The following is a 27,411-nucleotide window of genomic DNA, read 5'->3' on the forward strand; positions in this document are numbered from 1 at the left end:
TAAAATCTCTTTTTACTTTGATACGGTATATTTGTTCGTTCTACAAGCATATAACTAAAACGTTTATTTATAGCATATTCTATACCTATTTTGCAATTACCTGCTTTTTTTGTTCCATCATGGCAAATATCGTCAAAAATTGCGATTATGACTATCTATAAATTATCTTATTATCATTTTTTTCATTAATTAAAATATTTTAGAATATAAGTAGTATCCTAATAATATTAATATTGGCCTAAAATTAGATTTATACATTTGTTAGTCAACAATTTCAAAGCTAAGCACATATCATAGCCATAGCTGGCGTTTCCATTAATAGCTGCAAAATTGTAAAAAGGCTCCATAAAACGGTTTTTAGCACTATTAGAAACTAAGACAATGCCATCTACATCTCCTAGTCCATATAAAAATATAATCTGCAATGGTTATATTTATGAAATATTTACTACTTAATTGTATTTATATTAAATGGCCGACTGTCTTCTAGACACCACAATAATAAAAACAAAATTGACGAATAAATGGTGAAATAATTCAATTTATCATAGATCTTAAGGAATGAAAGTAGCTTACTTATTGACACAATGGACGTTGTGGTATAGTGAAATATGTTCCATCCATCCTAATCTCGTAAATGTAATAGAAACTAAATTAACACACACACGACCATTAAAAAAACTATCAATTTTTTTATATGGTGTTCATCAGAGAGTAATATCTTCACAGATAAAGTTTATGCTAAAGACATTAGTCCATAAAAGAATAATGTCTACTTCAAGTAATAATTGGCCAGCATCGAGGGTCAGAAGTACTTTTTTAGATTATTTTAAAGTTAAACAAAACCATACTTTTGTTCCATCATCTTCAGTTGTTCCTCACAATGATCCTACGTTATTATTTGCTAACGCTGGTATGAATCAATATAAGCCAATTTTCTTGGGTACTGTTGATCCAGCTTCCGATTTTTCAACCTTGAAAAGGGCTGTCAATTCGCAAAAGTGTATCAGAGCTGGTGGTAAACATAATGATTTGGAAGATGTTGGTAGAGATTCATATCACCATACGTTTTTTGAAATGTTGGGTAACTGGTCGTTTGGTGATTATTTTAAGAAAGAAGCTATTTCATGGTCTTGGGAATTATTGACAGAAGTTTATAAATTGGAACAAGATAGATTGTATGTGACATATTTCGGAGGTGATGAAAAGCAGGGATTACAGCCAGATTTAGAAGCTAAGAACTTCTGGTTAGCTGTTGGTGTTGCTGAAGATCATATCTTACCAGGCAACCTTGAAGATAACTTCTGGGAAATGGGTGACCAAGGTCCTTGTGGTCCATGTTCTGAAATTCACTATGACAGAATTGGTGGTAGAAACGCTTCCAGTTTAGTCAATATGGACGATCCAAATGTTTTAGAAGTTTGGAATATTGTTTTCATGCAATACAACAGGGAACCAGATTCGTCTTTGAGATCTTTGCCTGCTAAACATATTGATACTGGTTTAGGATTTGAAAGATTAGTGTCAATCTTACAGAACAAGTCGTCCAATTATGACACCGATGTTTTTCAACCAATTTTCAACAAGATCAGGGAAATTACCGGTGTTAGGCCTTACACAGGTAAATTCGGTTCTGAAGATAGAGACGGTATTGATACTGCTTATAGAGTTATCGCTGATCACGTTAGAACTTTAACGTTTGCTATTACTGATGGTGGAGTTCCAAATAATGAAGGTAGAGGTTACGTCTTGAGAAGAATTTTGAGAAGAGGTTCACGTTATGTTCGTAAATATATGAATTATCCTATTGGCTCGTTCTTTCAACAATTAGTTCCTGTTGTCGTAGAACAGAACTCTGAGATCTTCCCTGAAATTTTGAAAAATCAACAAGATTTGACTGAAATTTTGAATGAAGAAGAATTATCCTTTGCTAAAACGTTAGATAGAGGTGAAAAATTATTTGAGCAATACGCTATTATTGCTTCAAAAACACCAGAACAAACTTTATCTGGTAAGGACGTCTGGAGATTGTATGATACTTATGGATTCCCAGTTGATTTAACCAGATTAATGGCTGAGGAAGCTGGGTTGAAAATAGATGAAGAAGGATTCGAAAAGGCTAAGGAAGAATCAAGGGAAGCTTCAAAGGCCACAAATAATAAGGCCGGCGTTTCGTTAATTAAATTGGACGTCCACGCATTATCAGAATTGGATGGTAACGATAAGGTTCCAAAGACCGACGACTCCTTCAAATATGACATAGAAAATATTAAAGCTAATGTGGTTGCCATTTATAATGGTTCATCTTTTGTTGACTCCATTTCCGAAGCTGGCTCTCAAGCTGGTATATTATTAGACAAAACCCCATTCTACGCCGAACTGGGTGGTCAAGAATACGATACTGGTAAATTAGTCATTGATGGTGTTGCAGAATTTAGCGTTTCTAATGTTCAAGTTTATGGTGGTTATGTTTTGCATACTGGTTCATTACTTGAAGGATCTTTAAAGTTAGAAGATGAAATTATTGCTACCTATGATGAATTACGTAGATGGCCAATCAGAAATAACCATACTGGTACACACGTCTTAAACTTTGCCTTAAGAGAGGTCTTGGGCGATAATGTTGATCAAAAAGGTTCTTTAGTTGCCCCAGAAAAATTAAGATTTGATTTCAGTCATAAGCAAGGTTTAACTCCAGATGAATTATTAAAGGTTGAAACTATTTCCAATGACTATATTAAAGAAAACAAGCAAGTTTATGCCAAAGATATTAGGTTGAATGATGCTAAGGAAATAGATGGTTTAAGAGCAGTTTTCGGTGAAACTTATCCAGATCCGGTCAGGGTTGTATCCATCGGTACTTCTGTTGAAGACTTGTTGAAGGATCCTAAAAACTCAGAATGGCATAAAGTTTCCATTGAATTATGTGGGGGTACACACGTTGCTAAAACTGGGGATATTAAAGATTTAGTCATTATTGAAGAATCCGGTATTGCTAAGGGTATCAGAAGAATTGTTGCTGTCACAGGCACAGAAGCGCATCAAGTCCAAAAGGTTGCTCTGGATTTCGATAAGGAATTGGACCATACTATGGGTTTAGCCTCTGGTCCAATCAAGGAAACTAAAGCTAAAGAATTGGGTGTCAGTTTGAAAAAATTATCTATTTCGGTTTTGGATAAGCGTAGCTTGAATGATAAGTTTAATAAATTAGACAAGTCCATCAAAGACCAATTAAAGGCTGTACAAAAAGAAGAATCAAAGAAAGTCTTAGAAGTTGTTAATACGTGGTTGAATGCAGAAGATGCAAAGGATTACCTAGTCAGCTTTGTGCCAATCAGTGCTAACGCTAAGGCTATCACTGAAGCCATTAATTTGTTGAAAAAGCAACACAAATCCAAATCTATCTACTTGATTACCGGTTCTGATAAAGTCGCTCACGGTTGTTACGTTTCCGATGAAGCTATTGCTAAGGGTATTGATGCCACTAACTTAGCAACCGCTGTTTCCTCCAAGGTTGGTGGTAAAGCCGGTGGTAAAGGTAATGTTGTTCAAGGTATGGGTGACAAGCCTCAAGGTATTGACGAAGCAATTAACGAGCTTAAAAAGTTATTTGCAGAAAAATTATAAATCGACCAATGTAAGTAGTTATTTGATTATCAATATATAAGACAATATTAGTATATACTGTAGATCACAAGCATTTGGAAGCATTTCCGATTTTTCTCCGAGATAGTCCACAAAATCGCATTTTTCACTAGTTATTGCTTAATTGAGTAATCTAGGAAGATGAAATTTAGTCGTGTGCAGGTGAGCTGACTTACTAATATCAAAAATTAATTACACCGCCATCAACAAGACTATTGTAACCAAAAGAAACTTCATTAATAATTAGATTTTCTAGATTATTTACGTGATAATTCCCAGCGTTTACCTTATTTATTACTGACATTTAGTTATAGAACATGGGAAATAGCCCGTCTAAAAATGATCCTCTGCCGACTAATTCATCTGCTAATCAAACATTAAATCAATCAACAAGCTCCAATGGGGAGTTAGAATCAGATGAATCCATACCCCCGCTATCGGGTTTATCTGGTAATAAATTAAATGGAAGTTCCAAAACTTCCGCCATCAAAATTGTTAATAAAAACGATAACAAATTCAATTCCAATTATTATAATACCAATAGCAACACCCCATCCAGCATTTATAAGAAAAACGGCGTACAAATATCACCTAAGAAGAATAGTAAGTCGAATGGGAATCATGATTTAGCACTAGACTTGGAAATAGGGGTATCTATGGCGAAATTGTTGAGCAATAGCTCACCATCTGCGCCAGGCAGTAACAAGTTGTCATTACCTTCTCAGCAAGAATATAGTTCATCATTTGATAGCGAAAAGTCCGAGGTCTCAACAGTATCTCCTGTGTTTACCACGTTGGGTGAATACAAGGACGAAGATCTGTTACTGTCTTTGGGATCTTCAGGGCCAAATGATAACTTTGGTGTTGTCAAGGGCGACTTAGACTTAGATACAATTGTGGAAATATCATTGGAATCAACTCCTGAACCCCGGAAAGTTCCTGATAAAAGTATCGACCAACCTAAAAAACACTTAGATACGCAGATTAGCCTGACTAGCTCTACTTCTTCATTACAATCACCAGTGGAAAATTCAAACGTCAAGAGACCTCAAGTCAATGTTGACGAGATTATCGACAGATTATTAGAAATTGGTTTGAAAAGACCAAATAATTCGTCGGCGAATTCGTCACGTAAGAATAAGGACAAGTTACCGTTGACTTCTCAGGAAATCAAGTACGTTTTGAATAAGTCTCGTTCAATTTTCTTAGATCAACCAACACTTTTAAGATTGTCACCGCCTGTAAAAATTGTTGGTGATATCCATGGTCAATTTCATGATCTAATCAGAATTTTTAATAGCTGTGGTTATCCTCCTTATACAAATTATTTATTCTTAGGTGATTATGTTGATCGTGGATATAAATCTTTAGAAACCATTTTGCTTTTATTGTGCTACAAAATAAAGTACCCTGAAAACTTCTTCATGTTGAGAGGTAATCATGAGTCTGCAAACATTACTAAAATTTATGGGTTTTATGATGAGTGCAAGAGAAGGTTACCTAGCATTTCAGGCAATCATAAACTATGGAAAACTTTCGTTGATGTCTTCAACGCTTTGCCAATAGCGGCCACCATTAATGATAAAATATTTTGCATTCATGGTGGTCTATCTCCAGACTTAGCTGATTTGAAGCAAATTGAAAATATTAAAAGACCAACTGATATCCCTGATAATGGGTTATTGGCTGATTTATTATGGTCTGATCCTGATCCTCTGATTAAGAATTTTTCCCCAACTAACTGGCCCAAAAATGACCGAGGGGTTTCTTACTGTTTTGGAAAAAAGCATGTCGATTACTTCTGTTTGAAATTTAAAATGGATTTGATTGTGAGAGGTCATATGGTGGTTGAAGACGGCTACGAATTCTTTGATAAAAGAAAATTGGTCACTGTTTTCCTGGCTCCTAATTATTGTGGTGAGTTTGATAATTATGGAGCCATTATGAGTGTTGATAAATCACTATGTTGTTCTTTTGAGTTGATTAAACCACAATAATTCAAAGGGGCAACCATATAGCCTTTTTTTTCTACATTCTTACATTGTTGCTATTATTGTTGTGAATTTTGAAGTTGGGTTTGAAACATTTTATTACAATTAGTTAAATGAAGTTTTACTATTTTTAATGACGTTTTATGAATCAACTCTTTTATTTCTATTATATATATATATATATATTTGTGTTTACACTTACACTTAATTTTCGTGTGGACTTTCGTTTAGCTTTAAAGTAAGCTTCAAAGGTCCTCTTTTCTAAATAAATGGATATAATTATTTTACAAAATGGAAGAGATATAATAATTAAATGTACTTGAACTAAATTAAATTAAACACATATATACAAGATTATGGGAAAGGTTCATAGTGATAAAGGAAGCAAACGAAGCTTTTTTAATTATTTCTCTTGAAAATTGAAAAAATAGACCCTTTTCTAAATCTGAACAACCAATATAACGCTAAAACAAAACAAAGGTTGAAGGCAATATAGACACAATAAAACCCAATATTTCTCCATCTGTTGGAAAATTCTGCGCCAACGGAACTCAAATATTCATCTGCGATACTGTACGTACAATATCCACATTCTTTAGTAGCCTGTGGTTCTGATAAATAACCACCTCTAGCTTTAACGAAGTCTCCTGCAAATTGTTGGCATGTCTGACCAGACGGAGGATTAAAGTAAGCTAGCTCAACATCACTACAATGGACTTTTCTACCATGTAAAAACGCAGTTATCAAATTTTGAATGAAGTAAGTATATGGACTCGCCTTATTCATAAACGTCCAAAATCCAGGCATCAAATTCACCGGTTGAACAACACCACTAAACGCAACCACAAATGTATAAAAGAATGAGGTTAAAACTGCAGCTGATTCCAAGTCTGGTGCAATATAGAGAATCAATAAACCAAAAGTTACAACAAAGCCTTGTAAAAATATACCTTGAGTCAAATAAAACATTCCTGAATGTGAAGGTGATGGATCAGCCTGAGTTGGGAAATATAATGAGACGAACATAATTGTAGAGCCGAAAATCAAGTAAGGTAATTCATTAATACATTGCGCAATTACCATTAATGACCAATGATACGTATTTGATAATTTTTCTCTGCCTTCGAATAAATCACGACCTTTGATGGCATGTTCTTGAATTTGATTAATGACGGGTGCAGAAACAACAACAGCTAAGAATCCAGCAAACATACCATTTTGCATACCAGTAACAGAATGCTTTAAACCGAAGAATGTAAATCCAATAAATAAACCAGCCATGGTCATAAGCATAATTTTAGACATGATGTATTCAGGGTTTCTCCAGAACGTCAAGGCATTCCTACGAACAACTATAATGAATTGATACCAATAAGGAACAGCATACGTTGACCTTAATTGTTTTATTTCCTTTGGATCATGCACATCTTCTACTTGCTTAGATAATTCTTCAATGAGTCTATCCCGTTCAATATCAGATGCTCTTTTCTCAGGTGAATTGCACCAAGTCTCAAACCAGTCTTGAGTAACTGAAGCTGTTGCACCAGCTCCAATTGCTTCCAAAATATATTCGGCTGGGTTCTCATGATCATCACATTTCCTTGCACCATTGCCTTCGAAATAACTAACAATTGCATTAGAATGGTCACCAATATCACCAAAATAAACCGTTTGTCCACCCTTTTTCAAAAGTAACAATCTGTCAAATTCTTCAAATAACGTAGCTGAAGGCTGATGAATAGTACACAAAATAGATTGTCCAGCATTTGATAACTCACGTAATAACTTAACAACTGCCCATGCAGACTGTGAATCCAAACCAGATGTTGGCTCATCTAAAAATAATAATAAAGACGGCTTTGCAACCAATTCAACCCCGATTGACAATTTCTTCTTTTGCTCAACATTAAGACCATCCCCGGTTTTACCAACTAAGGCATCCGCATAATCTTCCATGTCTAAGGCCTTAATAATTTTTTCGACATAATCCAATTTTTCAGCGTCATCGGCATCATTAATTCTTCTCAATCTGGCTGAAAAAATCAAAGACTCTCTAACCGTTAACAGCTCAACATGAATATCTTGTTGCTGGACATATCCTGTACGACGTCTGAAAGACAAGTCTAATGGTTTACCATTTACCAACATATCACCAGTAACAACACCAACGTCAATACGCTGAGCTAATGTGTTAAGTAAAGTCGTTTTACCTGCACCTGATTCACCCATTAAAGCTGTCAATGTACCAGGAATACAATAACCAGAAACAGAATCTAGCAATTTACGGTCGCCACCATCATATTTAACAACATAGTTCACATCCTTCCAAACAAACACATCTCTAGATTTTAAATTTTTAAAGATTTTAAGCTTATCCTCTGAATTTACGTTAGTTTTTTCTAATGTATTCGAAGAAGAGGAACTTGTTTCAAGGTCACCAGGCGTCTGACCTTTGTCTTGCGGTAAAACAATAGAATCAGGAACTTTTCCTCTCAAAAACATTAGTCTATCACCACCCCCACTAATAGGTCTAATAAACTCAACACCAAGAGCCTTCACACAAGTAAAGAATACTAAGAACCCTATCATAATTCCAAAATTTCTCCAAACGTGAGAAAAACTGTAAGTGAAAGCAACTTTTAAATAGTTGTCACCAGAAACCCAGCTTTGACCAGGAACGGAACCTTTGAATGCACAAACTTGACTGCCTTGACTTAAGTTTTCATATCCTGGCCCGCTCGGTGTCAAATACATTCCATCACATTCCATTTTACGTCCATGAAACTCAGTAGCAATGATTGCTTCAAACGCGTATAAAACAGGATTAATATACGAAATCCACTTAAACCAAGGGTGCATGGAAGGTCTTTGGATCATGTATGACGAATACATAAGAGAGGCTAATACCAAAACACCAGCTATAGCATTTGCACCAGATATGGTTTTGTTTAAAGAAGCCACTGCCTCAAATAACCCAGACATAGTCAATGAAAGTAGGAAAACAAACAAAACACATGTAAAAAACTTCCCTGCATCAGCCGCTAAATTAGACAAGAAATAAATAATTAACACGAACAAGAATGTAACAACTAACGTGACAGGAATAGATGTAACAACACTAGCCAATGCATCAGCTGATGGATGATACATGGAATAATTTTTCTGTTTCATTAAAATGCTCCTACTATTAAATGAAGCTGAAACTTCGGCCAAACCCATTAATGAAACATATAAAGCCGCAAAAAAGATAACACCACCTCTTGAGAAAGCTCCACTAACTGAATCTGGCGTATTATAATAAAGTGAACCAGCAATAAGACCTTGACTGATAGCAGCGACAAGTTGAGTGATTGTATAGGCTTTATCACCCCAAAGTCTTTGGAAACCTCTAGTTGTGCATAACTTCAATTGTTGCAAATAATTAATAGTAAACTTGGAATTGGTTCTCAGATACTTCATTTTCTCTTGTTTAAGAGAATGGTAATAACCCTTACGTGTTTCATCTTCATTGATCGAATCATTGTATTCTTGGATCTCTTGCTGTAAAATTCTGTATTGTTCAGACTTTAACCAATAATCTTCAAATTCTTCTGCCGTACTGGGAACTTTATTCCCCATCCCAGGCTTAGCATATCTACCAATAGGATCTGTTACCGCCGTTAAAAATTCGGCAGTCGATTGTCTTGCTGGGCATTCGTATCCCATATCTTCAAAATATTTCTTAGCTTCCATTACAGGCCCAAAATAAACTTGTCTTCCCTTATATAATACCGTAACTTTATCAAATGTTTCGTAAATATTTTCACTCGCCTGGTAGATGGCAACAAATGCCGTATTCTTCAATAAGTTCGTGGATGTTCTGATCGCATGTGCATACTCTAATGCAGTAGAAGCATCCAAACCTCTCGTAGCATTATCCCAACAGTAAATTGAACCACGACATGCCAACGCCTCTGCAATCGAAACTCTCTTACGTTCACCACCAGATACACCTCTAACAAAGTCATTACCCACTTTTGTATGATAAGTGTGTCTGAGCCCGAATACAGTAGCCAAAATCTCCTTCAACGCATCAATAAATTTTTCTCTACTGACATCATTAACTCTTAATTCAGGGGTCTTACACGCAATGGCAAATCTCAATGTTTGCTCAACGGTTAAATGTGGGAAATGAACATCCAATTCGGGGACGTATACCAAATCGTTCTTGAAATTCTTTAACATTTCCTTCTGGGTAATGCCATCGTACCTAATATCACCATCTACGCCCGTAAATAAGTCTAAATCAGTACCACCAATTGCTTTCAAAAGAGACGAGCAACCTGCCCCAGGTCTCCCCAAGACTAAAACCATTTCTCCACTTCTAGCATACCCGTTGACGTTACTTACGATCTTTCTGTCCTGAATCTTACGCTTGGCCATTGCTCTCTGGATTCCTCCAATTGGCCCTTTCATCAAATCGTAAACAGTCACAGCAACCGAAAACGATTCATCAACACCATAAACTGTTAAATCCTTGAAGCTGACACCAGAATTTCTCAATTTGATCCCCTGACTCTTTGACGTCTCAATAAAGCTCAGCAAAATCTTGTGCAAATCAAAATTGTTTGGGTCTATCTCAATCCTACCGTCCCTTGTAGTTCTTCTAGACATCTCCCGAGATAATGTTTCAAGTCTGTCCAACACATCTCTTGAATTTCCGCTAGTGATAGACCTAACCAATTCTAACCTATCGTTCTGTTCTACGGCCTCCTGGTCTGCTCCATAATATTCATTAATACTACTGGATATGGTTGCACCATCATTAGCATTAGATATAGAATCAACACCCATTATTATTGTGCCTTAACTAACAATCCCTTTATGTAGATAGTTTTCAAATTATCAAGGATAGAAGGTATTTATATTTGTTTTCTAAGCGTTGGCACCATGAACGGCTTTAACATGCGATGATGTAAATAGAGTCGGAAATAATGAGGAAATAACGAGGAGATAAAATTGGAGTGTATGGATGTTTCGGATATTGCTTCTTCAAGCGTTTTCCAGGTACTAATAATTACTAAGATGAGAACAGTAACAGTTACCACCGCTTACAAATATGTCATCATGGAACCCAATTATGTATATATTACATTATAGCTTGCTATATTCGTTTTTATGCTAGTCAGTGAAATTCACAGGGAATCTTCTCTTCAAATGGGGAGACGAGGAATTATCGACACTAAACCCCATAGAGTCGTATTTTTCATGATTTATCGATGGATTGGTATTGGAGGTGGCGTATTCCGCCTCGTGATCATTGTCGTCATCGTCATCGTCATCGTCATCGTCCTCGTCATCGTCATCGTCATCGTCCTCATCTTCTTCTTCTATGTTATCATCTTTTTCTACGTCGTCGTCTACAACGTCGTGTTCGCCCGCTTCGTAGTATGAGGTATCTTCGTTGGCAAAATATATCACCTCGTCATCAGGAGAGATATTTTTACCCATCAATTGGATCAATTGGGCGTAATACAAGTCCAAGACGTCTTTCGCAAATTTGATGCTCGACTTGCCATTTTCCAACTGCTTTGCGGGCACACACCTCCAGTCGACTCGATTCAAGAAATCGAGTTCCAAACAGTTCAATTCGCTAATGGCTACACCTCCAACTTTTGCATAATGTTCATTTGTGTAGAAGAAGTCCTCCATCAGCTTCTGTGCGAGCATTGTGGCCACAAGAAGAAACCGGTGCACAGTCCACGAATTGAGGGTGAAAAACGGCTGATAATGATGCGACAATAAATCAATGTAGTAGATCGTGGTCAAGAGAGTTGCAGCCGTAAAGTTGTTAAACTTTGTCAATCTAGTTAAGTATGTGTGAATGGATATCCCTGGCGGTGCACGCGAGTGGTACCGGGTCAAGACACTGTTGCTCGATGACGATTTTTCCTGGGGGTTCGATATCGATGCCGGAACGCTCTTATCGTTCAAGCTTATCAACGACCTCAACATTCTCGATAAAAGGTTTATCAAGTCATCTATTGTACATTCCATGAATTCCTTCGCCAACTTTTTGGTGACCTGCTTGAGTTTTGTCTCAGGGTATGAATTCGTGTCTGCCGGTGATTCTGTCGCTGTCACCGTTCCAGCCGGCCGTATCGCTTCTTCATTTCCCTTGTTCTTCGTCCTCTGTTCGTCCCTCCGTTTTCGTATTATCGGTATTATGTCTTCTTCAACATTTCTCTTCTGATGCAATTTTTCGTACGCCTCGTCTTCGTTCTTCCTAGCTGGCCCGCTCTTACTCTTCACCAAATATTTTTCATATATGTCGTACGTCTTATCCGTCCGATGCTTATCTATCGACTTGAAGTATATTTCATGACCACTCAATGAATTCTTACGTTGTGGTTGCTTCATGTACTGGGAAAGAAACGAATCGGGCATTACTCTGCCCATCGCACCCTCTTCCATCATTTGGTCCTCTGTCATCTTATTTTCTTCTTCAGCGCATCCCATTGTTATGTCTGGACTTCTTTTGGGCGTACTCAACAAACTTATTGATCTTGTCGTTGTTGTCCTATGCAAATACCCTCGATCATGAGGTGATGAAAACGGTGATACCCTTTGTAGTAAGCTCATATATATTTATATGTATATAGATAAGAAAGGTATATTACAACTACGTACACAACTCGACTCTTGTTTGTAATATAACTTCAATCTATAATTTCAGGAACTAACTTGTTATAAATATCCCATATGGCCATTAACAAGAAGAAATCAATCATTGAAAGAAACGTTTTCACTATAAGTGTGGTATTGCTATGTAGAGGATCTTCGCACCAATTTAGCACGTGCGCATATCGACCATTTCTTTCGCTTGACCCAACCGACTGGACCAGAGACCTGCTATCGAGAGAACGCCAACCCTTACTAGTGGTATTCCACAATCTAGCTGAATAACCCGTCTGGCAGTACTGATACATTTCAGAGGAGTGTCATATAAGTCTAAGTTCATGAATTCTCTGTGCGACACAAAAATACAAGTCTCACCCTTTGACATACACTAATTACGAGACCACGTGTAGTACTATTAACAATTTAGAATAGGTTTTCTTGCAGTTACGTAGGCTGTGTAGAAGATAACGAGATTCTCGAAGAGGGAAGTTTAAAGTTTTTGACGTCAGAGAAGGAATTGAATGCATAGTTCTGTATTTTTGTTAAATAGAGCTTATTTAGGATTTAATCGATGAGAAGTAGCCTTCTGAAGCATTTTTGGGTTGCAGTAGGTCGCTTAGTATGTAGTGGTGGATTTGGTCAACGGAGAGGTTATTGAATGAGATTGTTGTGTGGTCCGGGTAGTGCATCATGGTTTTAGAAGAAAAATGGCAAAAAAATATTGACTCCGACGAGGTTCGAACTCGTGCATCTTTACGATAGTAGAACTTGAGTCTACCGCCTTAACCACTCGGCCACAGAGCCTCTTTTTATAAAGTTTTATTTGCAAGCAGTCAAGTGGCACCTGTTGATCGTTGTTTACTGTTGTACTTCTTATCGAGACTGTATCACAAGACTATTAATAATCCTTATTGAGACAATTATATCACACCATATCAATACAATGGCATTGTTCAAGTAGCTATCGTGCAAATAACTGCTGTCCAAGGAATCAATATTAGAGAATACTGCTGATGTCCGCATATTTAACCTAGCTGATTTCTCTACAACCTTATTGAATGCAATTTAGTATGGGAAGCAGGCAACTTAAAGCCACGAAACCGGACAGAAATCACCATGCGGTCAAACTATCGAACGTATCATAGACATTCACCGAGAAAGCAGTTACTAACTGAATAGTTGCAAATCGTGTCGAGCAAAAAAGATAGAGTGAAGTTCCTTATGGTCATTGCGTCAAACATGATCGCTGCTGTGAACCCAGATTTGAGAAGAAAAAACTATTCGCATACATATGTTAAGTCGCTAGAATATCGAGTGGCCAAACTAGAGCAGGTTTTAAAGAAATTGCAGGATTGTCCACTAGAGAATCACTTTCCCATACTGAATTCCCTTAATCTTAGTGATTTAGTAAATAAGGATGAGATATACCAGACTCTTTCTGAATATAATGAGACATCAAGTTCAGTAGACCAGTCAAATCTGACAGATTATGGCTCATTATCTGGTTATGATGATATGATAATCAAAACGGTATCCGCTTCTTATTCAGAATCTACAAATTCTTTAAATGACACGATTAAGCTTAGGAAGAACCTGGGAATAGCAGTATACGGATCATTTCACTTTTATTCACATGACTCCTTTTTGACTAAATTCTTCGGTGTTAAGTATGACAATAATACAAATCCTCAGACATATACATATTTTTCCGAAGAATTAGTATATAGCATAGTGGCTCTCAGTTCTAAAATATCAAGTATCCAGCAGGTTGAGTCTGAATCCTATGAATATTATAATAAAGCAAGAAGATTAGTATTTGATAAGCTAAATGTACCTAAAATAACAACAATTCAAACGCTATTATACCTCGCATTCTACGATTTGGGTGAGGGGTACAATTCTTCAGCTTGGCTTCTTAATGTAATAGCGTTTAGAATTGGCAGACATAGGATTTCAATGAATCCACAAAACTGGCATATTAAAAGTAAGGAGATTTTGTCCGCTCAAGATATTGAAATAAGGAAGCCAATATACTGGGGATGTTATACTGCCGACTATCTTATAAGCTTGCTATTGCGTAGACCATTTTAACTATGACTCTCAATTTCAACTATTCCGCATTCCGATGATCTACCTTTACAGAAGAATATTGAAAGTTTCGAATTTTATGATCCAAGCTTTAGGTATAAAGTTGCTTTACCACTAAAAGAATGTAAGTATGTTATCACTATCAGCTCATTATTTTTATAAAATATTCATTGATAAAAAACGTGTCAAGATAAATGAACTACAAATATAACCATGAATTAATGAAATGGAGGAGGGAATTGCCAGAAACCTTATGGTGGAATCAAAACAATTTTAAGTCTGACAATTATGATCCGTGTGTTATGGGGCTACGTTATACTTATTATATTATGTTGCTATGCTTCAATCAGCCATTTCTTTCATCTTACAGAGATAATTCAAACTCAATGCTGGTTTAATCAGCGACCTATACATTGTGATACTGAAGTTTTTACAAGGTTTTAATTCTACAGCGAAGACTTCATTGTTGACTACTTATGCGTCAGTTATGTGCATCAGTGTTATCTTATTATTGAAAACTCGCCTAATGAAGAATTGGAAATAAAATTGGACTTGTTTTTAAAGATTTTGATATTTTGAAATTGGAAGTTGTCTGAGTTTTGAACTTATCTATCTTAATATGAGCAATCCTGATAAAGGAAAGGCTGATAATAATAGAAATTCTCATATAGAATCAAAAGACTTATTAAGTCATGATATAATAAAAGTCAGTGCAGTAAGATTTCTTTGGAGTCTTTGCTATACCAAGTTTAGAAAGCTTAATTAATTTTAATGAAGACTTATTTAATATAAACGATACTTTAGGTTTTGCTGATTTGTTCGACTAATTGAATTATTTGTAAAACAGATTTCATTCTCAGTGAATTCTATACCTGAACAAATAACGCTTTATAATTAAATATAAAATAGCGAATAATTTTTTCGTAACCAACTTCTTTGCATTGAATATTTACTTTATTCACATATGTGATCATATACTGGAAATGAATAGATCTGTCACCCATGCACTGATCTTCCTCTTTTTCTTGAACTAGAAGCAACACGCGATCCCGATTTATCCGGTAAAATATGTATGATGAGACATCTCAGAGAATTGTAGATGTCCTTTTAAAAGCATTTGGAGCAATTGCCGCATCACAAGGAATTTGTAATAACTTTACTCTGGAATCAATGATACTGACAACAATGTTTCTTTTGGGTATTATGAAACTATTTGTGGAGGATCTGGTGCAGGCCAAAGCTGGAATGGTCAAAATGCTGTCCAGTGTCATACGACCAACACCAGAATGACTGACGTTGAAATATTTTTGAAAAGCGCTATCCTGTTATATTACATGAATTTTCGATCCGACATGGATCCGGTGGTGTTGGTGAACACAGTGGTGGTAACAGAATAATCAGAGATATTAAGTTTACCATTGCAAAGTTAGAAGTATCATGCGTAAAGGAGAGAAGGTCAATTGCACCATTTGGTTTATCAGGAGGTGGACCCGGTTTGAGAGGGTCAAATTATTGGTGCAGAAAATTAATATCTTCGAATAGTCAGCAAAAAATTTCTCTCGGTGGCAAATGTTCACTCAATGTGAACAAAGGAGACCGTATAATTATCATGACTCCCGGTGGTGGTGGATATGGAAGTAAGAAAGTCATCAAATACTAAAATGGTTGCACACCCGTAAATCAACAGATATAATATGCATTCCGAATTACATGTCCAAGAATGTTACTGAAGGAAAGAACAGATATAGTACAATTGAGAAAGTGAGATCTCCATTTAATATATGTTGAACAAGAACTGCGCCTAGAATAAATCAAACATTAACCTTATATAAGCCGTGAACTGAAATAATGACCATTAATTAGTAGAAACTGGCTTTCATGAGAAATTGTCTTAAAATTAGACCTGAATATCTTGGCTGTAATGTAAATTCTACTTGATGAAGTTAAACTATTTATAACTTGTAAAGATGAGGCAAGAATTCTAGGTTATCAAGCCTGCGCGTATATTTTGGAATAGGGAAACGTACATGCAGTTTAAGTAGCAATGCCGTTGCTCCTGTACTCAGGACTTCAAAAAAGAATCAGATAACATCCGCAGGAGCTTTGTCTCGTATAGATTTTTGTAATAAAAGATCAGATTAATTCTAATTCCCATGTTTGATAACCTTTTTTTTCTTTTTAAGTAGGAAGTTCAATATGTTCACGTGTGGTTGAATGTCACAACAAAATTTACATTTATTATGGGACCAGAAGTATACCATTCAAGCGTATATATCTTAAAACTAGACACATGTTATAAATACCAAGGCACAAAATTACTTTTTGAGCCGCATTTGATCTCGATGCCCAAGAAACCAAATATTTTTGAGTGGTCAGATGCATCAGGCGTACAATAAGATTAGATAAAAAAGGTACATTTTAGAATATGCCAAGCGAACATCTCATGCGAGATAAATCGGGAATGCTAATGCGGCATCGGAATTAGTGGTAAAAATTTGTTGATCCAGAATTACAGAAGCGACGAGGAAACGGGCTGTCAGGATAAGAATTGAAACGAAAGCAAATATAAGAAAGTAAATAAAAGAGTATATGTTTGTTATTATATACTGTATGGTTAGAATAAAGTGGTATACGACCTATTGATCGCTTAAGGTATTTGTTGGAATTGCATTTGCCATATTCGATTTAAAATTATACCGCCGCAATTTAGAAGCGTTCTCGCACCTCATGTCATCTGGTCAACAAGGTTATGAAGTCTCGGCCTTATGCAAGATTAACCGGGAAATGAAAAAGATGCATTTGGGACATCCATCTCATGTACTCGCTCTAATGAAATAAAAAGTATAAATATCTTTGAATTTTTCAGTGAAAAACAGACAGTCTCAGAATTTACTTAATAGTAATACCATGGATAATAAGAGTACCAAGGAATCGGAGTTAGACTTTTCTTTGCGTTCAAAAGAACTAAACTCTCGTGAGGCCTCCGATATTTCCCTCAATAAAGGTAATGGAAATTCCGAAAACAGCTTAGATGAAGTTAAGGAACATAATAAATTTGTCTATCTGGGTGCATGGAACAAGAAATTATTGTACGTCGCTTACGCTGTTTTAATTATTACAGCATTTGTCGAAAGCTTTGCAAATAATTCTACCAGCTCTTTAGATTCGTATGCTACTTCAAGTTTTAATGAGCATGCCTTAATTGCAACCGTAGCTGTTGTATATAAGATTACAGCTATCTGTGCTTATCCGATTTTGGCGAAAATTGCAGACCTTTTGGGTAGAGCAGAAGGATTTACATTGTCAATGATACTCTATAGCTTGGCCTACGTACTCTATGCGAGTTGTCAAAATGTGGATACATATGTTTGCGCTGAGATCTTTTTTGCTATTGGTAGGAATGGTTATAGAATATTTCAACTTATTTTCATTGCTGATACATCATCCTTGATAAATAGAGGAATATTGTCTCAACTTCCAAATGCTATTGGTGCAATACCCTCTTTGTATGCTGGTTCTTATGTACAAGATGCATTTTTGGAGCATTCAACGTGGAGGTGGGGATATGGATCTTTTGCAATTATCTTAGCTGCCTTTTGCTTTCCTTTAGGTGGTATCATGTTTTATTTAGATAGAAGGGCTAAACAAAATGGACAAAAAAAGGTATACCAAATACTCGAAAATATTCCAAAAGATGCAAAATGGTATGAGAAGGCCTATCAAATATTATTCGTGGAATTGGATTTGATCGGAGGAGTCTTATTATTGTGTGGATTTGCATTATTTTTTGTCCCTTTCACTGTAACAGGAAAATCATCGTCCTATAAATGGCATGAGCCCAAATTAATAGTGATGCTTGTTATAGGATTCGTAATATTTTGTTGCTTCCTCGTGTGGAATACAAAATTTGCAAAGAAGCCTTTCGTGCCTACACAAGCATTGAAGTCGAAGACCGTAGTTATTATTGTTGTGTTAGTTGCATTAGATCTATGTGAAAACTCTTCCTTTGCAACATATTTCAAGACTGTTTTACAAGTTGCTGGTTATTATAGTGCAGGAGCTGCTACCAGAATAGATAACTCCAAAAAAGTTACTGTTGATATATTCAACGTTTTCGGTGGACTTCTAATGAAATATACCAAAAGATCAAAAATATATGCTTTAATTGGAATTCCAATGTTAGTTTTGGGACATGGCTTATTAGTTTGGTTTATGCGTCGAGGTGATGGCGAAATGGCTAGTTACGCTTTGTTAGTTATGGCCGAAGTATTTATCGGGTTTGGTAGAGGCATGTACCAATGTGCATTGCAAGTAACTATTCAAGCAATTGCAGGAATTGAAGGAATAGCTATGTCCACCGCTTTCTTCTTAGCATTCCAGTCTATTGGATCTTTGATAGGAAGCGCCATCTCTGGTGGTATTTGGAATACTGTGGTCTTGAGCAAGTTAAATTTGTATCTTCCTGAGGATGATAAAGATCTTGCCAAAAAGATTTACAAAAGCATTACCGTTGCAATGTCCTATGAAAAAGGATCTGATATTAGAGATGGAATTAACAGGGCATATGCGGAGACTATCCAAATCATTGGTTGGACTGGTCTCGGAATAATCGCACCTATGCTAATTTTAATGTTCTTCATTAAAGAGGTTAAGTTATCGGAAGCAAAGGATATTTATTCTGTCTCGATTTCTGAAGAAGAAATAAAAATTAAGGAGGAAAAAGAAATAGAAATTAAGGAGGAAAAAGAATCATTGAAAAAAAACACATCTAGAGGTCAATGATTTTAGTTGTTTAAAATACGTAGATAGAATATATGAATTTAATTTTTCTCTTAATTATAACTCAGATTATAGCTTAAAGGTAAATGTAAAGTTTCCAGATAAATGATCGTGTTGCTGAACATTTGTTGAAATATTTAGTGAAAAATATTTTTAATGGGCAATTTACTTGAGAAAATGCAAACTAGTTGCAAAATCAAATAAACACTGCTTGTGAATATTCCCATTCAGAGTGGGATGACCATGAGCTGATAAAATAATTAATTGAACTATTCAATACTGGTAAAGAGCCTAATTGAGGTCAATCTGAATACCTTTCAGATTGTATTTAGATAGTAAGTAATATATATTTGAAATTATTGATTATACTGTGCAAACTGTTATATTGTATAAAAAACTGAAAAAGATAAAAAAGATACCGAAATGACTTCCCCTTTAGAGAAATTAGTTCAAGATTGTGTACCAAGTTCCATTCAAAACCATCGTGTCATTGATGTTGAAATATATAAGTATATTTTATGCGAAGTCAGAATAAATTGAGAAATCATGTAAAGCGGCTGCAAATTCTTTTATATCTCAATAGAACCAGAATTCCGTTTGGCTTTCTATTGTTATACCATAAAGATTACGCCCGCCTTATGATTGTTGAAGCTATCATTGGATAGTAGTTTTTCTTGGAAGAAAGGCACTGATAAAATGCCTTTCGGTTTCCATATATCTGCCTTCCCATTCGCTGTTTACCTGGAAAACGGGAAGCGTACTCCTATTCTTGTGCAAAGATTGGACTATATAAAGAGGTCTTTGGACCTCCTTGAATACAGAATTTATATAGAGATTAAGTAAATTATATATTATAATTGACACTGACTAACTGATTAACTGACTGACTGATTACCTAACCTGATACTGACCTGATAATGTATGCTACTTTCGAGAATTTACTTCAACAGTTAGATATGGAGGAGCTCCAATCTCGTGGAAAAGCAAGAAACAGACTACAGTGGCAATGTCGACCACTGAAGCTGAGTATCTTGCATTGGGTGAGGCTACCAAAGAAGCGCTATGGATCATAATGTTGTTTGATGATATTGAAATATTTTAATGAGCCTGAAATCTACATTGCATATTTTTAATGAGCATGCGATTAATTTGAGAAAATGTAATCTGGTTGCAAAAATATATTAAATTCCTATTCAAGTTAACAAATGGATTGCTCTTCTTAAATATTTCTAGTTTAAGCCAAGTGGGTTAATAAGTGGGTTAGAAACCTTAAAACTGGCTAGTTTGAGTAATTAAATTGAGAATATTAATTACTACTAACGGTAAAGGTTTAATTGAGTAATTCTAATATTCTACTATATAAGAAGTCAATTGAAGAGCTAATTATATAGTATTTGGAGATTAAGTAAATTATATATTATAATACTGATTATACTGATTAAAAATTTGAAAAATTAAAAATGAATACTGATAGGACTTCACCTTTAGAGAGATTACTTCAAGAGGTTATGAGTCGCTCTTCGAGCTTTACTGTTCCTGAATTGAGTAAGTTAGCTGGTGCTACTAACTATAATCAATGGTCTACTATGATCTTGAATCAACTGTATGAATTCAACTGTGACTTAGACATGTTCCTTAACAATAGGTTTAAGGAAATTCCTGATATTATTGGTCTCGAACCCCGAGTCGAAGCAAAGATTCTTTCCCAATATCATGGTATTGTTGGAGCGTTAATGAGAAATACGCTTCCTGATAATCTTATCCACAAATATGTGTCGGAGAAGAATCTTTATGGACTTGCTATTTGGAATCGTCTTTATGATGACTTTGGAAAAATGACTGCTAAGCAGGAGGCCGATATGCTTCTGAAATTGCTTTTAAAACTTTTCACTCTGAACGACTCGTTGATTGAAAAGATGGAATTTTTAGAATCGAGTAGCTATGATGTTTTCCCTCTTACTGAGCAGAAACGGATTTGGTGTTTCTACTCGATATGTGATGAAAGGCTTCGGGAAAAGCTTCTTCAACTCTATAAGCTGTCGCCTGAGCAGTTTACCTGGTTAAATGTGAGAAATGACATGGGTGATCTTATTGCGGCATCTACGCCCGCTATTGAACCTACTGTTGCTGGTGCCGTTTTTGCTCTACTGAAATCACCTCAGCGTCGAATTATGATCAAGTCCAAGTTGGTTTGTTTTAAATGCGGTGGCATTGGCCACAAGTCCAACGTGTGTCCCTCTGTTGATGATGTTGATTACAGGAAACTGAAACCTCCTCCTAGTCACATTACTGCTGATGATGAATATCAATCGCTGCCCCCTCGTCCGGTTCGTGGGAAGCTTTGGGTTGCTTCCACTTCCACTTCCACGTTTCCTGATGGCTTCTATCTTGATTCGGGTGCTACTCTTCATGTTACGCACCAGAAGGAGCTATTACATGATTTCTCTGCTATCTCTGGATCTGTTAGGAGCTATTACATGATTTCTCTGCTATCTCTGGATCTGTTACTGGTCTTGCTTCGGACACATCGTTTGAAATTATTGGTAAAGGAGACCTTCATTTCCTGTTGCCGGATGGTTCCCCTCTTACTCTTAGTGATGTGCACTATGTTCCAACTTGTGATCGAAACCTTATTTCGGTTTCCAAAGCGACTCGTCGTGGCGCGCTGTTCTGTTTTCTGTCCAATTCAGTTCATGAATCTCGCTTAGGTCTTAAAGTTGGCACCCTTATTGGTCCTGAGAATGATCAACTTTATAAGTTTCTTTTGCCGCCTAAAGCCGCTCCCACGACGTCGGGTCGTATTTTGAATGCTACTTTCAATGCACATTCTCGTCTCGGACACCCTAGTGCTACTGTTGAAAATAGGCTTGGAAAACACTATGCAACCTATGCTGAGGCTGCGAATTCCAAATCTGCTCAATCTAAAGATATCTGTGAAGCGTGTGCTCGTGGAAAAGCTACACGTTCTCGTCCTAAGAAATCAACTTCTGACAGTATCACTGTTCAGGCTCCATTAGAACTTGTGCATTCTGACGTATGTGGACCCTTTTCTCAACCCAGTTTGACCGATGATCGGTATTTTGTGGTTATTGTTGATGATTATACTCATTATATGACAGTGTATCCAATTGCAGCTAAGTCTGCGGTTCCTGTGTGTATTTCTGATTTTATCTTGCGTGCAGAACGTTTCTTTCACAATCGTGGTGGATATCGTGTGGTGACGCTTCGTTCTGATAATGGTGGTGAGTATATGTCCTCCAGGTTTGACAATTATCTTGCTAATCGTGGAATTACTCACCAAACTACTGTTCCATATAATAGTCATCAAAATGCTGTCAGTGAACGAGCTATTAGAACCCTTTGTTGAAATATATTAGTATATTTTATGCGAAGTCAGAATAAATTGAGAAATCATGTAAAGCGTGTTGAAATATATTAGTATATTTTATGCGAAGTCAGAATAAATTGAGAAATCATGTAAAGCGGCTGCAAATTCGTTTATATCTCAATAGAACCAGAATGCCGTTTGGCTTTCTATTGTTATACCATAAAGATTACGCCCGCCTTATGATTGTTGAAGCTATCATTGGATAGCAGTTTTTCTTGGAAGAAAGGCACTGATAAAATGCCTTTCGGTTTCCATATATCTGCCTTCCCATTCGCTGTTTACCTGGAAACAACGGGAAGCGTACTCCTATTCTTGTGGAAATATTGGACTATATAAAGAGGTCTTTGGACCTCCTTGAATACAGAATTTATATAGAGATCAAGTAAATTATATATTATAATTGACACTGACTAACTGATTAACTGACTGACTGATTACCTAACCTGATACTGACCTGATAATGTATGCTACTTTCGAGAATTTACTTCAACACCCTTACCGAGAAAGCTCGTGTCATGATGTTTGATGTAAATACGCCCCTCAGCTTGTGGGCTGAGGCTGTTAATTGTGCTACCTTTATTGTTAATCGTTTGCCTTCGACTTCTGTAAAGAATGAGTATCCGTATAAACGCTGGTATAAGAAGTTCCCAGTGTTGGATGGATTGCGTCCGTTTGGATGTCTGGCCTATGCGTACATTCCTGAATCTGTACGCTCTTCGAAATTGTCACCTCGTTCTATTCGAGGAGTTATGGTTGGGTATGCACCTACCCAACATGCGTACCGTATCTTTGATCTTGACTCCGGTACCGTTGTTGTTAGTAATAATGTAAAGTTCGATGAATCTGCGTTTCCCTTCCGGTCTATGAACAATGTTCCACATCCTGTTATGGCGTCGAAGCTGTCTTCTTCACCTGTGTCTGTGTCTTCCTTTTTCTCAGTACCTGGGGTTCTGGCCACACATGAGTTGCCTGATACTGCAATGGCTATTGATCAGGTTGAGGTGGATACTTTGATGAGTGAATCTACACCAATGCCAAGTCTGGATTCCCTGATTCCTGCTCTGGAAGATTTAGTGTCTACTCAGGATGTTGTGATGCGTGACTCGTCACCTGTACCTGTCCTGGATGTTCAGACAATTCGTCTGGCTGATGATGATTCTTCCACTCGTGCTGTCACAAATATTTCTTCTGAGTCCCGGATTCGCTCTGTGTCAGCTCGATTATCTTCACCTGTACGTGAACCTGCAGTTGTTGAACCATCATCACCCCCAATTCCTGCGAGTCGGAAACTGTGTCCTCTTATTGAATATATTTCTGATTCTGAGGATTCTGCTTCAGGGGAAGATGATAATGAAGTCATTGATAACTCGAATGATGAGGACTATGTTGAACCAATAAGAAGAAGAAAAGCTGTTACGTTACCCGAAAGACTGCGTAGACGGTCAGAGTTATCGTCTGATGATGAAACTGAACCTTCTAAGAAACAGAAATATGAGAAACTGAATGAAACTCTGTGTACTGCCTCAGGCTCCTCACTTGTTGTTAAAGGGTCTGGTTATTTCATGTCACATGCCTATGTTGTCAGTACAAAGAAAGATGGTGTACCAGTGACATACAAACAGGCAATACTGAGTGACGAAGCTGAAAAATGGAAAATCGCCATGGATAGTGAGATGAGTGCTCACTACTCAAATAATACATGGGATTTAGTACTGTTGCCTAAGGATAGAAAAGCAATAGGCAACAGATGGGTATTTACCAAGAAAGATGACGGTAGATACAAAGCTAGACTAGTAGCACAGGGCTTCAGTCAGGTTCCAGGGGAAGACTACTTGACGACGTTCAGTCCTGTAATCAGATATGAGTCTGTGAAGCTACTTCTAGCATTCAGTGCTGTTGATCAGAGAGTAATTCACCAGATGGATGTTGATACCGCATTTTTGAACGGTACTGTAGAAGAAACACTTTATATGAAACAGCCTGTAGGTTTTGTAGATGAAGCTGAACCAGAGAAGGTGTGCAAGTTGGACAAATCGTTGTATGGATTGAAACAAGCACCGATATGTTGGAATACTACAATAATGAAATTTCTCACTGAGCATGGATTCAAAAGGACTGAGAGTGAACTAGGATTATATATCAAGGATAATATAATACTAGGATTGTATGTGGATGATATCCTCATCTCAGGAAAGAATACTATTGAGATTGAAAAAGTAAAGAAACTTCTTTCGCTGAGATTCAAAATGAAGGATCTAGGGATTGCAAGGAAATTTCTAGGCATCAATATTGAGCAGAGAGAAGATGGAATAAGTATCTGCCTCAATGACTATATTGAAAAGATTCTAGAGGAATTTAATATGACTGATTCGAATCCTGTTGCAACTCCGTCATTGGTTGGACAGGACTTACACAAAATTGATGATTCGCCTGAATGCGATGCAAGTAACTATCGATCTTTGGTCGGGAAGCTATTATTTGCATCTACCACTGTAAGAACTGATATCAGCTACGCAGTAGGAATGTTAAGCAGGTATTTGTCCAAGCCTACTGAGAAACACATGAAATGTGCTAAGCATATGCTTAGATATTTGAAAGGAACCCAAGACATGGGTCACCATTATAATGGAGATAATAAATTGCTGATTTATTGCGACAGTGACTGGGGAAGTGATTCCAGTGATAGAAAATCAATCACAGGATACATAGTGAAATATGGAGGAGCTCCAATTTCGTGGAAAAGTAAGAAACAACCTACTGTGGCATTGTCTACTACTGAAGCTGAGTATCTTGCTTTGACAGAAGCTATTAAAGAAGCCATGTGGATGGCCCAACTCTTCAAACAATTGAATATACCATTGAAACTTCCAATTCCTGTCTATGAAGATAATAATTCGTGTATTCTCCTTGCGGAACATCCTGTGTTCCACCAGCGCACCAAACACATTGATATTCGCTATCACTTTATAAGAGAGCACATTATTCAAAATGAAATTAAATTATGTCAAATTGATACGAATAATCAAGTTGCAGATATGCTAACCAAAGGGTTGAACAAAGTGAAGTTCACGAATCTACGTTCGTTAGCAGGTATGAAGAATATTAGGATTAAGGGGAGATATTGAAATATTTTAATGAGCCTGAAATCAACATTGCATATTTTTAATGAGCATGCGATTAATTTGAGAAAATGTAATCTGGTTGCAAAAATATATTAAATTCCTATTCAAGTTAACAAATGGATTGCTCTTCTTAAATATTTCTAGTTTATCTTGAAGTAATTTCTCTAAGGGGGAACTCATTTCAGTATTGTTGAAATATATTAGTATATTTTATGCGAAGTCAGAATTAATTGAGAGTTTATATAAACTGGCTGCGAAACATTGTTATTCTGATTATTTTATTTGAATACAATACCATATCTACAAGGCTCATTGTTCAAATGATAACGATAAGCTTATCTGTAATTGTTCAAGTATATAATGAGTTATCATTGGATAGCTCCTTATCTTGAATGATAAATACAGATAACAAGCCTCGTAGATCTAATATATCTGCCTTCCCATTGGCCGTTTACTTGGAAACAACGGGAAACGTATGTTGAAATATCTTAGTATATTTTATGCGAAGTCAGAATTAATTGAGAGTTTATATAAACTGGCTGCGAAACATTGTTATTCGGATTATTTTATTAGAATACAATACCATATCTACAAGGTTCATTGTTCAAATGATAACGATAAGCTTATCTGTAATTGTTCAAGTGTATAATGAGTTGTCATTGGATAGCTCCTTATCTTGAATGATAAATACAGATAACAAGCCTCGTAGATCTAATAAATCTGCCTTCCCATTGGCCGTTTACTTGGAAACAACGGGAAACGTATGTTGAAATATCTTAGTATATTTTATGCGAAGTCAGAATTAATTGAGAGTTTATATAAACTGGCTGCGAAACATTGTTATTCGGATTATTTTATTAGAATACAATACCATATCTACAAGGTTCATTGTTCAAATGATAACGATAAGCTTATCTGTAATTGTTCAAGTGTATAATGAGTTGTCATTGGATAGCTCCTTATCTTGAATGATAAATACAGATAACAAGCCTCGTAGATCTAATAAATCTGCCTTCCCATTGGCCGTTTACTTGGAAACAACGGGAAACGTACTCCTATTCTTGTGGAAATACTGGACTATATAGAGGTCTTTGGACCTCCTAGAATACAGAATTTATATAGAGATTAAGTAAATTATATATTATAATTGACACTGACTAACTGATTAACTGACTGACTGATTACCTAACCTGATACTGACCTGATAATGTATGCTACTTTCGAGAATTTACTTCAACAGGTTATGAGCCATTTTTTGGACTTTGATGTTACGGAGCAGGATAAGCTCCGTGGTATTGATAACTACAAACTTTGGGCTGCTATGGTAAAGTCCAGACTGCTGGACCTTGACTGCCACTTAGATCTGTATCTAAGTAATGGGATACACAAGGTGAAAACCTTTTTCTTCGCAGATGGGGAAAAAACCCATCCATACCTTCGGGAAAAGAGATCCAAATTATTTTCCTAAAAAGGGGGCCTGTGTTATACATGGAAAAACTTGGGCCCTTAATTCCCGAGGCAGTGGTTGATGTGGAAAAAAATTTTTTTCTTCTATCCTTCCCCCATATAACGGGGGTGAGTAATTTTCACGTTATGTTTTTTATTATATTCCCGTCTTCCCTAAAACTTTTAACCGTCCACTTTTCTCCCCCCCCCCGGGCTTTTTTCCAACCCCTGTGAGGGACAAAAATAATATATATAATTAAGTCAAAAATAAAGGGTAGAGATCGAAAGAGAG

At 36.4% G+C, this 27,411-nt stretch overlaps 7 protein-coding genes and 1 non-coding gene across 8 annotated transcripts, besides 8 other annotated features; 5 read left to right on the forward strand and 3 right to left on the reverse strand. All coding sequences in view use genetic code 12, as the record gives it.

Annotated features, from left to right (window-relative positions):
- Nucleotides 1-561: 561 nt before the first annotated feature.
- On the forward strand, nt 562-3,627 carry DEHA2A03652g (DEHA2A03652p; the record flags this gene model as incomplete). Its single annotated transcript, XM_456501.2, has 1 exon — nt 562-3,627. The coding sequence occupies one exon, from the start codon at nt 562-564 to the stop codon at nt 3,625-3,627; it is 3,066 nt and encodes a 1,021-aa protein (XP_456501.2).
- Nucleotides 3,628-3,962: 335 nt separating this feature from the next.
- Nucleotides 3,963-5,642, forward strand: DEHA2A03674g (DEHA2A03674p; the record flags this gene model as incomplete). Its single annotated transcript, XM_002769922.1, has 1 exon — nt 3,963-5,642. One exon carries the CDS (start codon nt 3,963-3,965, stop codon nt 5,640-5,642), a length of 1,680 nt encoding a protein of 559 aa, XP_002769968.1.
- Nucleotides 5,643-6,035: 393 nt separating this feature from the next.
- DEHA2A03696g (DEHA2A03696p) lies at nt 6,036-10,469 on the reverse strand (the record flags this gene model as incomplete). The annotated part of the gene is made up of 1 exon (XM_456503.1): nt 6,036-10,469. One exon carries the CDS (start codon nt 10,467-10,469, stop codon nt 6,036-6,038), a length of 4,434 nt encoding a protein of 1,477 aa, XP_456503.2.
- A 327-nt stretch (nt 10,470-10,796) lies between these two features.
- On the reverse strand, nt 10,797-12,257 carry DEHA2A03718g (DEHA2A03718p; the record flags this gene model as incomplete). Its single annotated transcript, XM_456504.2, has 1 exon — nt 10,797-12,257. One exon carries the CDS (start codon nt 12,255-12,257, stop codon nt 10,797-10,799), a length of 1,461 nt encoding a protein of 486 aa, XP_456504.2.
- A 610-nt stretch (nt 12,258-12,867) lies between these two features.
- Nucleotides 12,868-14,387, forward strand: DEHA2A03740g (DEHA2A03740p; the record flags this gene model as incomplete). The annotated part of the gene is made up of 2 exons (XM_456505.1): nt 12,868-12,915; nt 13,476-14,387. The coding sequence occupies 2 exons, from the start codon at nt 12,868-12,870 to the stop codon at nt 14,385-14,387; spliced, it is 960 nt and encodes a 319-aa protein (XP_456505.2).
- Nucleotides 13,019-13,100, reverse strand: DEHA2A03762r. Its single transcript has one exon. It is a non-coding gene; the product is annotated as a tRNA-Leu (tRNA).
- Nucleotides 14,388-17,111: 2,724 nt separating the features above from the next.
- DEHA2A03784g (DEHA2A03784p) lies at nt 17,112-17,222 on the forward strand (the record flags this gene model as incomplete). The annotated part of the gene is made up of 1 exon (XM_456508.1): nt 17,112-17,222. One exon carries the CDS (start codon nt 17,112-17,114, stop codon nt 17,220-17,222), a length of 111 nt encoding a protein of 36 aa, XP_456508.1.
- A 69-nt stretch (nt 17,223-17,291) lies between these two features.
- On the forward strand, nt 17,292-19,166 carry DEHA2A03806g (DEHA2A03806p; the record flags this gene model as incomplete). Its single annotated transcript, XM_456509.1, has 1 exon — nt 17,292-19,166. One exon carries the CDS (start codon nt 17,292-17,294, stop codon nt 19,164-19,166), a length of 1,875 nt encoding a protein of 624 aa, XP_456509.2.
- A 491-nt stretch (nt 19,167-19,657) lies between these two features.
- Nucleotides 19,658-20,112: a long terminal repeat (solo LTR of Debaryomyces hansenii Tdh5 retrotransposon).
- Nucleotides 20,113-20,246: a mobile genetic element (relic of Debaryomyces hansenii Tdh5 retrotransposon).
- A 314-nt stretch (nt 20,247-20,560) lies between these two features.
- Nucleotides 20,561-22,511: a mobile genetic element (relic of Debaryomyces hansenii Tdh5 retrotransposon).
- Nucleotides 22,512-22,586: 75 nt separating this feature from the next.
- Nucleotides 22,587-23,043: a long terminal repeat (solo LTR of Debaryomyces hansenii Tdh5 retrotransposon).
- Nucleotides 23,044-23,051: 8 nt separating this feature from the next.
- Nucleotides 23,052-25,676: a mobile genetic element (relic of Debaryomyces hansenii Tdh5 retrotransposon).
- A 185-nt stretch (nt 25,677-25,861) lies between these two features.
- Nucleotides 25,862-26,149: a long terminal repeat (solo LTR of Debaryomyces hansenii Tdh5 retrotransposon).
- Nucleotides 26,150-26,437: a long terminal repeat (solo LTR of Debaryomyces hansenii Tdh5 retrotransposon).
- Nucleotides 26,438-27,052: a mobile genetic element (relic of Debaryomyces hansenii Tdh5 retrotransposon).
- Nucleotides 27,053-27,411: the final 359 nt, after the last annotated feature.

This window comes from Debaryomyces hansenii, assembly GCF_000006445.2.
Source record: "Debaryomyces hansenii CBS767 chromosome A complete sequence".
NCBI classification, from domain to species: domain Eukaryota; kingdom Fungi; phylum Ascomycota; class Pichiomycetes; order Serinales; family Debaryomycetaceae; genus Debaryomyces; species Debaryomyces hansenii.